General features: G+C 41.9%; 1 protein-coding gene across 6 annotated transcripts in view; it reads right to left on the bottom strand.

The window, feature by feature from the left end:
• Nucleotides 1-164: 164 nt before the first annotated feature.
• The window catches only part of RIMBP2 (RIMS binding protein 2), a 123,482-nt gene continuing 112,386 nt past the window's right edge, over nucleotides 165-11,260 (bottom strand). For 4 of the 6 annotated variants that reach the window (XM_069030873.1, XM_069030868.1, XM_069030869.1 and 1 more), the window contains 7 exons: nucleotides 10,552-10,669; nucleotides 8,617-8,801; nucleotides 6,894-7,062; nucleotides 6,202-6,305; nucleotides 4,405-4,476; nucleotides 4,027-4,161; nucleotides 165-1,659 (listed from right to left, as the gene is read on the bottom strand). In XM_069030873.1, the coding sequence (XP_068886974.1) occupies nucleotides 1,468-1,659; nucleotides 4,027-4,161; nucleotides 4,405-4,476; nucleotides 6,202-6,305; nucleotides 6,894-7,062; nucleotides 8,617-8,801; nucleotides 10,552-10,669 (975 nt within the window). In that variant the 3' untranslated portion in view covers nucleotides 165-1,467. Of the gene's footprint in view, nucleotides 3,450-4,026; nucleotides 4,162-4,404; nucleotides 4,477-6,201; nucleotides 6,306-6,893; nucleotides 7,063-8,616; nucleotides 8,802-10,551; nucleotides 10,670-11,260 lie in introns of all 6 variants that reach the window. The other 2 variants (XM_069030871.1, XM_069030872.1) reach the window with 1 other exon arrangement.

Below are 11,260 nucleotides of genomic sequence, written 5' to 3'. Positions count from 1 at the left end.
AAGCTCCTGCACTCCTGCAGAGAGATGAGCCTTTCTTTGTTCTGCAGTAAACTTCAGCAGCCACTGGCATTCCGAAAAAAGGCTGACACAAGAAGCCAGCAGCCGATACAGTGGATTTATGAACCATACTGCACTCTACAAAATATCAAATTATTTATTTATATAAAATATAATACACAACGATTGTACACATGCACACACCCACACAGTACTTTACCACAAATGTAGGCCAGTTATTTTCTTTAATTAAATGTTATCATCTAGCACACAGTATTTTACAGTAATTTACATTGTTATCTGAAGACACAATGGGGAAGCTTTGATCATTCATTTATAAACCTTCCATAAATTACAAAAAGAAAGGCAGTCTGAAAAGTATGTATAAACAGTAAAAACAATTTACAAATGGACAAGAATTACAAAATAGTAACAGCCAATGACTGCCATCAGTGTGTAAGATTGTTTTTTGTGATATGCCAATATTGCAATTGAGATTTGACTAGAGCCTGGTGCAGCCTCGTTACTGCCTGTGGCTGTAACACAGTTTGTCCTTTTACTTTAGACGTACTTTAGCCTGAATCTGACATCAGCAATATGAAAATGCCTTTGAACCTAGGACTGCACCTCCACAGAAACAAAACTTGGGGAGTAAAGGGGTTTTGGTGTGGAGTTGGTTTCTTCCCAGTAGCTTAGAACAGTGAACCAGAAACCCCAAAGCTGGAGGTTGGATGGTTGAAAGTGGGTGAGGTTCTGAGTAACTTCCACTGCATCTGCTTTCAGTGCAGTGAAAATGTTGACAAATCAATACAGGTTTTGTTTTTTACTGGGGGGGAGCAAAAACTAAAACGTGTTTAGCACAGCACTTCCAAACTCCCAGGAGTTCATCAGACATTGAATGGAGTCAGTGCCAGAGTACTGATCTCCAATTACCGTGGTGGAGGGAAGATGGAGACAGCTGAATACACAGTACATACAAAGTATACGCTGCATATTTATTCGACAGTACAAATCATTGTGCATTAATAAGGCAAAACATCAAGGCTGATTAAACTAGGAGTTTCAAGACCATTTTTGTTAATGATTAGATACAGTGGGGTGATCTCTGTGAACCAGGAATCACTGAAGAGAGTTTTCTCCCCCCACTCATGGTTAAAGGAGACTAAAGGCTGAGATTTTTCCAATGGAGTTGCAGGTGTTGAGTTAACTTCAAATAAAACCATGTTCTTCTGGTCTCAATCTCACAACATTTAAAAAAAATTTTTAGGAGTTTTTGCAACAACAAATCCACTTCCTTTTTTTCTTGCTGTTTTGATTAAGCAATTCACATGATTCTATTGATGTCGGAGTTAAAAATGCAAAGATCTGGTAAAGTACTGCATAGTCATGAAAGCCCTAGTTTTGACTTAAAAAAAAAAAATAAAAAATACACAGACTGGAAGCTTTACAAGTTGTCCAGGAGCACATGACTCATTTCACTGCACCAAGCTTTTTCAGCAGTTTCTTGCCTTTGGAAAGCAGCCCCTTTTTCTTTTTCGAGGACATATCCCTGCCTCTCCCGGGACTACCAGAGCCCATCATAGGTGACGGAGGTGACCCGGAATGGAGATGAACTGTGGGGGATGGTGCTCTCCGGGATGTACCTGTATTCTCAGGAGGAACCTATTAGGTACATTGTTATCATTTATTCAATGTTCGAAAGCTTCAAAGCCATCATTAGCAAGAAAGTTGGTAACATCACTTGTCCCATTACCCACTTAAAGCAAAAGGGCTGGTTTCTTTCTTCTCTCTGGCTTAAAATACTGCATGGGCTTATGGAAAATACGTCAATTTAGAGAAAAAATTTATAGAAATAGAAAACCCACCAATAAAGCCCAGTTTTGGTTATACGTTTTTAAAGGAAAAGTTGGATACACTTGATTTGCCATAATTCTGGCCACAAAAGCCACAAAATTGGCTTTGGTTTTACATTTCAGTACTCTGATAGTACTAAAATGGAGAGGGATACTTTTAGCTATAGATTTAGGAAAAATAAATGTGTTAATCACTACAGATTAGCAATCTATAGAAGTCAAACTCTTTTCAGAAGAAATTACTTAAAATGCTACATCACTTACTTTTTAATGTCCTTTAAATGCCTTTTCTTTAAAATTGGCTAGCAAACTTTATGTATAGATTAGAGAAGATGGCACACTGGCTTAAAAAAAAAAAAAGGAAAAAGAAAAAGCTAAAATGAACCTTAATTGCAATCAAAGAAAGCTTAAAGACCCTGAGTGCTTGATGTGTATGCTGCAGCTATGAAGCTGTTAGATGACAGCATTCCTAAATATTTTGAGCAACTATTTTTTTTTCAGTCATCAAAAGCACTTGGATGAAAATGCTAAATTACTTCTACTCAGCCTATCCTAACTACAGTGCCCAGGTGGCAAAATGGTTACTATCAATTAAGATGATATTTTCATAGTAGAATCCATGCTGTAGGGAGTCCTGCTAGCTTGCAGTTCAAGTTAAAACATCAGCAATTTACTGGCTCGTTGTGCAACAGTGAGTTAAGCAAAGGGGCTTCAAGCCTACTTTGATTTTAAATCAAGGTCTAATTCTAATGAAAAAAAAAAAAGAAAACAGAAACCAAAACAACTTGGTAAAGCACCCCAACGTACACCTGAAGATACCAGATATTGAGTCTAATGCATTCATTCAGTGAGCTGCATGTTCAGGTCAAGACTTTTATTGCATTGGTAAACCAAACAGTTGCTAATATTGCAAAGGTACACTTGCTAGGAAAGATCCGAGAGAATCGTACCATAGGAAGGGACTTTTTTCAGAAGTGTTGAATAGTTGGTCTTAGGCAAACTGGGGTATAATCGACTGTGGAAAACACATTTTAAGGCAGACAATTTCAGTAGCTATATTTGAGTGTAGTGAGTTTCAAACCAACTATCCCCTTATAAACTACCGTCCGTGCCAGCGTAGGCGTCACTGCTGTTTCGGGAGGGGTTGGAGCTGTTGTGCTTTTCTCTTGACAAAGGAGCTTGGAATTTTTACATCCCAGCTTGGCTAACAATGCAATATGCAGCTTTGTTTGTAGGGTAGTTAGACATCAAACTCTCCTTTCTATGTAAACATAAACACTGAGCTCGGGAAGAAATATGTTCCAAACGCTGACCTTCATAAAAAGTGAGGTCTAATCGACTTCTGAGGATTCCTGTTTTATAGGATTTGTCTCCTAAGAAAGGAGTTGACTTGCCTAGGTACAGTAAAGGCATACAGCCTGTTCTTCTGTGGCCAAGGGTTTTGGAGACATATTTCTTTTCTTTTCCCCCACAATTAAGTTTCAAGACTTGCATTAGATAGCCAGGTAGCTTTAATTGAAATCTCTATTGGTATCTTCAGTTGCTCACTTACGTGAAGGCTACATTGCCTTATTAAGGTGTGAAATGAACACTCTTCTTCTGTTTCCAAGCAGATGAGCAAAGAAATAAAAATATATATAAAATATATAATATATAAAAGTATTGCAGTGATGAAACAAAACCAAAAATGAGATACTCTAAACATGATTAATTCTTTCATAAAAGAGAAGTCTCTGAGCAATTAACTATTGCCAGTTGGAACAGGAAGTCGTGAGGATTAAAAGACGACCACTCTCAGTCCATCAGCTGCAGTTACAGTTTGTATTTAGAGGAACACTGGTACCAGTCTTTTGTGCACGAGAACTTTTTTAGTAAGAGCAATTTAGAAGCTTTGGGAAATAACTATCACCAGGAAAGAGCTGCTTAAATTCAGATTATAATGGAAGGTACTGTAATGACTGCAATCAGACAGCCAATTTAGTTTCTCCATTTACAAATGTAACGAGCTAGCGAAGGCTAAAGTCATTTTTCCTCATGTTTTATTTTACGTATTTGAAAGATAACTTTAAATGGGCAAATGAATTTAAAAGTAATGTTAAAAATAATGTCTAAATTATATATGAGACAGAATGAAATGGAAAATGAGAATTTAAGTGTTTCTTAGTCGGTTGCTTACCCTTTTTGCTTTCGATCGCATCGGCGTGTCATGGACGTAGCGCGAGGGTGCGTCGGAGAGAAAGACTTCAACATCATCAGGCACTTCTTCAAGGAAGTTGGAAGGAACCAGCCCCTTTTGTCCGTTAAGTTCACCCTGCGAGCAGATGGAGTTCCAGTGAATGTTTCATTCAATCACATGTACGTTCCCAAGGAGGGAGGGAAATATTTTTGCCTATTTCAAAGCTGGTGAGGAAGAGGAAATTCCCCTCTAAGGTCACTGGGGACACTGAGAGCCCAGACGTTCCCATGTGCCCTGCCCCTCCCCAGGCTGTTGTGGGGTAACTGGTGCTGGGGAAGCTTGGAGCAGTTTGGGGTGACCAAGCAGAAGCCAACTCACGTAGTAAAATCCATCTTCATCAATCTCACCAAAGACGGTGATGATGTCCCCAGTGCAGAATGTCAGCTCGGCCTGTGGGGAAGGAGCAGGGACAGGCAGGTGTTAGGCAAAGATTAACCTTTTCTTCATTAATAGTAAATCCATTAAGATTTCCCCCCACTCCTTCATGTTAAGACATTGGTGAAACCAAACTGATCTGAGAGCCAAACAATTTTTTTTTCCTCGGAGTTTTTTCCTCAGCTTGCTAAACCTGGCACCTCTCCCACTGTGGCGCGACTCCCTGTGACCAACAGCTGAGACATTCAGGCCTTCAACAACCTCAACAAACTTTGAAGCTTTGAACTACACAGCTTCAAAGGGCCCCATAATCAATCCCTGTGGAGGAGGGAACACACAGGGGTGGGACGTGGCTCAGGCCCTGCTCTGTGTACCCACTGACAGCTACAGGACAGCTGAGAGAGCTGCTGGTCACAGCATCGGGACTGCCGGGCTGGGGAGGGACCTCTGGACACCATCCAGTCCAACCCCTGAAGCACAACATTCCTGCAGTGGAACTGTCCTAGAGTCTCTTCAATAAAGCCTTCACAGTGGGCAGCTCCACTCTGATCAGCAAACAGTGCACTGGGCTCTTGTAAATTGTCTGTGGCTTAAATGAAATTTAAAGGTGGGGTTTTAAAATTATTTTTAATTTCCTGCGGTCATGGGAGAGAGAACAAACAAAATCTTTGCAATAAATCAGCACAATTTATTTGATTTGTTGGCCAAACGACTTTGAAACACCATAATTTAGAAAAAGATCTGGTTCAATAAGAAACAGAGAACACCCCGGCTGTGTTTTAAAGCACCAAGTCCCACATATTTCAAAATTCACTTTCTCCTTTAAAATATCCCAAAGTGTTCTACAATTCACCAATTAAAAACAAAAGAACATTTTAAAGGATAACTGAAGAAGCTCATAGGTAAGCAGTGTTTTTCAGAGCTTTGAGTGTATCCTGACCATCTTCCCACAGACAGAAATGGAAACTGATCAGATCTGGACTGAGGGACATGACCATGTAACACCACAGCCATGTAGAAAGGGACTATTGCTGCTGCTCACAAATATGGGGACGGGAGACTGGAAGATGGGAGATAAACCCGGAATGGAGATGGAGCTGATGCTCAGCTGGTTTTAAATGAAGGCGTGGCTAATGCTCAGCTGTTTAAGATACCCTCACCTTATTATAAAAACAAACAGTCAAAACAAACAGTCAAAACATAAGATCACAAAAGCTCAGATGCATTGATTAGGAGAAAAATCCAATATACTCTGGGTGCTGTTCCCATGCATCACTCTGGCTGAGGTTGCTGTGAAGGAGGGTGGATTTTTGGAGGTTGCAGGGGTTTGAAAGCAAGTGGCACTACCAGCTTGGCATGAGCTAAGGCACTTCTCAAAAAGTATCATGTTCTTATGTGCAAACATCCAGAGGAAATTGGAAAATAAAAATCCCCTACTATTTCCAACTGTGCTTTTTTCCTTACAGACTTTTGTTCCATTCATAGGTACACACACACATTGCGTAACAAATACATCCATCGGCAGCCACGGCTGACTTCAGTTGAGCCATACTGTATAAAACCTACAGAGGGTATTCCCTGGTTTTCTTTGAGCCAGACCCACAAATCTGCTCGTGCAGGAGTCGTAACCTTGGCACCCCCAGGCGCTCACAGCCACTGGAGCGACGTGTGCAGTTCTGAGCTCGGTCCCCGCGCGTGCCCCCAGCCCGGCTGTGCCCGGCCCCACAGCTCTGCCCCTACCTCCACATCCACGTTGGGAGAGCTCTCCCTGGGGTCGTAGTCATAGAGTGCCACCATCCTCCTGGTGGTCACCGGCTGCTGCCGGCCGCTCCGCCGGCTCCGCTCTGCTCCAGCCGCGGGGACAGCAAGGCAAGGAAAGCAACCAAAGTTATTTTGGAAGCAAAATCCTGCTGCACCTGTTCCTCACATCCTTCTCACAGCAGTGCAGGAGCCGTGTGGGCATTTCTCTAGCTCAGGGATAAAGAGTCACAGATGAGCGGACCTATTAACACGGATAAAGGATGTGGAGCCACGCACGGTTCATCAATAATCATCAACAGTGCTCGGGCTCTCTTTATTCTAAGGCACTGAATGCTCAGCACACCGTGCACAGCAGACTCCAAAGCTCAGGGTGCTTTCTGTGCCCAGAAATCTTTCAGGTAAGAAAATCCGCTTTTTTTTTTTTTTTTTAAATCAGAAAAGAAAGTAACAAGTGTAGTGGTGGAGCTACAGGTCCCCATCTGCAGCAAATGGTATCACCAAGATTAAATATCAGTTGCATAAAGCCATCCAGACACTGACACAGAATGTATCCCCTGGGGCAGTAAATGACTGCAAGATTTAGATGCATCTGCATAAAAATGAGGTAAAGTGGATGCAGCCAAGTTAACAGCACCCAAAGTCTGAAGTGAAACATCTGTATTTGCTCTTACCAATTTTCTCAATTGGTGTGTTCAAGGGAAGGAAACCTTGTTTAAGAAGCTGATCCATCATCTCTTCATCATCTGCTTGTATCTCAGAGACCATATTACATGGGATAAGGCCAATTCTTGTACAGGTTTCTCCACGGTAAAACCCATCAGCATCTTTGTCCCCATACACCTGATATTCAAAGAATGATAATATTGGTCAAAAAGTTTTAGCATTTAGGAATTTCAGTGCAGGCTAAAGGCTTACCAAAGCATAGATGACGACTGCAGTTTAGATAAGGAATTATTTTAGTTTTGGACTACTCTGACTTATGCTATAAAATTGGAATTGTTGCATTTATTTAACTTGTGACTTTAGATACATAAGCAGAATTTGGACTTTTTTTTTTGTTAGCAGTGAAAGCCACAAGAAGTGCATTAAAAGGCATCAGTTTCTCCCTGTGCTGAGCCAGATGTTTACTTGATGTTTATCCAATTATTATGGCACTATATTCAAAATGAAACATATGCAAAATTGTGCCAAAGTGTTATTATTTTAATTCAAACAACTTTTATATGATCAAAAATGCTTATCTCATACATAATGTACTTGATGTATGTACTTAAGCTCTGCTATTGTCTTTTGATTTAATTTAAAAACATGATTCAAGGTGTAAAAAAAAATACCTGAATGAGATGCACATTTTTGCAGAGGAAAAGAAGCTCTTAATCAAGTTCTTTTTTTTTTTTTTTTTGCATAAACTATGTGAGGTAAGTAAAATACTGAACAGAGTATTTAACAGCACAAAGATTGTGAGTTAGGTACAGGCATTTGTGTTAGAACCCAACCCAACCCAGAGGAAGGCAGTCAGTATTTTAATAGTTTAAATTACAGTTTAATCTCTGAAATGGGTAATGTTCCAATGAGCCAATTTTTTTTTTCAGATTCTGTTCCAGACCACTCTGAAATCTCAATTCCTTGGACTGCCAGCAGCTGCTCCTTCTGCCTCTCTCAGTTCTGCCCAGCCTGCTCCACAGCAGATTCCAGGCTGCAGGAGGAAACACTCCCTGCTGCTGATCCCACAGAAATATCTGCTGGCTTTTTCAGACCACGCCAGCAAACTGCAGGGATTTGCCTTGCAGCTGCACGGGCAGAGGCTGGGGTGAGCTGGGCTGGAGGGGAGGCTGTAAACATCAACAGAGCCCCAACTGTCCCTGGCCCCTGACACAGCCCAGCTCTCCTGTGCCTTGCTGAAAGGCAGCCACGGGTATTTTACACCAAACAGCCAGAAAAGGGAACAGAAACACCTGACAGAGGACTTGAATTAATCCAAAGCGTGCATTAGCCAGGAGGGTTCAGCATTTAGAAAATGCAGCAGCTCTGGTTTGTACAACACTCAGCACTTCTGGGGTTCTCTGCAGCAAAGATCCTCTCTGAAGCAGGTTTTCTTGCAGGATTTGTGCCAATGGACATAGGGAGCTTCAGAGTGACAATTTTGGGCTTAACCTAAATTTTTAATTAAGTCTGGCCCTAACTATCTACAGCAACTTTGAGGTTTTTGCCCATTTTGTAATTATTTTTCAGCCGTTAGCATTAGATATTAAGTTCCAGGTCCAGTGAGATTCACAGCCTGAACCTCTGAAGGAAAAACCCCTTGGATTCTGATCAGCCAGGCTGCTTTCTCCCACGGTACAAAGGAGACCCTGTTTGTAAAATTGTTATTTGTTCCTTGGTTTCAGATCTCACCTTAATGATCTGTCCTTCTTTAAATGGCAGCTCCTCTTCTGCAGCATCAGGGTTCGGGGACATGGTCAGTGGATCATAGTCAAACAGTGCAACAAATATTCGAGTAGAAATATCTTCTGTGCCAGGATCTGTTTCAGATTCTTCATAAATATCTGGAGAAAGATGATCGTGACCGCCGTAGCCATCTGTGAAAGTTAATTCAGAAAAGAACAATTCAGTAATACACCTTGGCCTCACTGCCCAGCTATCCCAGTTAATATTTGAAATGTGTTTGGCATTTCAGTCAAAAAAGACCCAAACCTCACTGCATGTCCTATAAAGCTTGGTGGGGTTTTTTCCAGAAAATTATCAGAAATTATCAGTTGCTATTAAACTACTAAACAGCAAAGTCATCGCTTAGTGTTTTCTGTCCCAACTTTGCTGACAGAAAGTGAGCTCTGGCAAGTTCAATCACTTCCCTTATGTTTTAATTAAAATGAAAATGAGAAAGAAACCCAAACTTGTCTACTGTCTCACTATTAAAAAAATCCCCATGTTTTAACAGATAATAGAAAAGAAAGAACTTGGATACAAAACTTGCTTTAAGTAGTGTAAACACAAGCCAGAAATCTTTCCTCCTGTGAAATAAAGGCTGCTTTCAAAGGAGAAGAACGAGGACACGAGAATCTGGCATTTGTCACACCATCATCCCAAGGCTGCTTGGTTCAGCAGCAATGACCTGGCAGGAGCAGCACGACAGCCTCCCTGGAGCTGATTCTCCTCCCCAGCATTCCCAGATCAGTGCAATTCCACTGACATCGCTGACGTTCATCCTGGTTTACAGCAGCATGTGGGACGAGGAGCAGCCTCTGCCCGGCCGTGCCGCGCTGCAGAGCCTAAGCAGATTTCATGCACTGCAGCTCTGAGTGCTTCTGATCTACATTTCAGTATCAGCTAGGAGATTCAAAGAATCGTGCCCACCAGGGGGATCTTGCTTTTAATTTACAGTACAGGCATTTTAGTGTGAGTCAGTGAAAAGGGAGAAATATTTAATATTTAAAAATAAAAGCATTCCTCAGTGATGGGTCTCTTTCCTTCAGATACTCCCCATTTCTTACATCTCTCACTCACACACAAGCCAGTGAGAATTGCCTGGCACTGCTTCCTTCTCCTCATGATGATGCCTACAGTATTCACAAATTAAAGTCCAGATGAGGGACAGGAACCAGACCAACTTTACGTCTTCATGGAGTAAATTTCCATGAACAGCTCACAAAACACTTTCTGCATTTGCTTTCCATATGTTTCCTGATTTTCAGTGTGGATATTTGTCATTTGCAGTTTAGAGTGCAAGTTTGAACAGGTATGTGTTTGTCTTGATTCCATTATCTTCTCTGCACTAATTTTTGGATTTTCTGGAATTCACAGCATATAGATTAAGTCATCATTAAACCAGAACAGAGACTAGTGTCAGAAATATCAAATCTAATAAATATATGCAAATTCTACATTTACCAGTTTCTATTTTCCCTGCTAAATTCCAAAAAGTATTCAAGAGAATGGAAAGTGAATGCAAGATGATGGCTGATGAATGGAAGGGTGCATGGCTGGATGGATGCTGAATGGCCACATTTATTTCACTGACCACAAAGTAACCTGCCAGCAGATTTCTTCCTAGGTAAGATCTAGCAGTGTCTAAGCTTAACCAAGCTTAAACAAGCTCCAGTAGCCACTAAATTTAATGAAAAAACTCCCAGAAATGTCAGTGATGGCTGATTGACGGCCCTGTGAAGCCCCACCACACTCATTTTGGTGGAGCTGTTTTCAGCCCACTTCACCCCATTTAACCTAAGAGTAGCCTGGCTCCAGACAAGTGTCTGTTGTTCCATTTTTAAGGACTTCCTTCCCAGCCCTGAGGCTGCAAAGAACAGAAATGCACCAATCTGTCCAACTAACCAATGGAAGGGACCAGCACTGGCCGGGACCTCTGTGGCACTGCACTGCCGTGGGAGGACCTTCGCCCTGCGTGCTCCACCCTTTCAGGCCGTCCTGCAGAGGCTGGGTTACCTAAAAGCTAAAAAACAACAACAGAAAAAACAGGTTTGTAAGTTCCATGCATGGCAACATCGTGGTTACGCGGCTGGACATTAATCAGGTCAATCACGGTTGGAAGCACAAGCTCTAAAGGCAACTAAACTTAGCTTTTAACTGAAAGGTTAGCTGAAAAGGGAATACTGTTGCCTGGCAAACCTGCAAAAGAAAAAAAATGGTTCCCTGATTTATGGCAGAGTTTTGTAACCAGCAGTCACACATCAGAACAAAAAGAAAAGAAAAGAATAATTTTTGCAATATTCTTTTGCCTTTGTTGTTGCTGCTAAGGTGGCGCTTTAGTGTCCTGAAGAGTGGCACAGGCAGTCTGAGAGCTGTGGAGCTGGGGCTGCCCTGCCAAGGCAAACCTCGCTGTGTCCAGCTATGGAGATCCCTCCCGTTGGCAGCAGGGGAGAACCAGGGCAGCTCCTCGTGTCTCTGAGCACAGCGAGTGCTAGAAGGGCCCTCGTTGCCAAAGCCCTTTACAGGTGAGTGACAGATGCAGACAGGGATGCAGACACTCCATCTCACGTCACAGCTGGCTCTGCTCACTACGCTGGCAGCAAACTGGGCTATT

The sequence above is a fragment of the Aphelocoma coerulescens genome, chromosome 15 (assembly GCF_041296385.1).
Source record: "Aphelocoma coerulescens isolate FSJ_1873_10779 chromosome 15, UR_Acoe_1.0, whole genome shotgun sequence".
Lineage (NCBI taxonomy): Eukaryota > Metazoa > Chordata > Aves > Passeriformes > Corvidae > Aphelocoma > Aphelocoma coerulescens.
The sequence above is the reverse complement of the archived record's forward strand: the minus strand, read 5'-3'. Positions and strand labels throughout refer to the sequence as shown.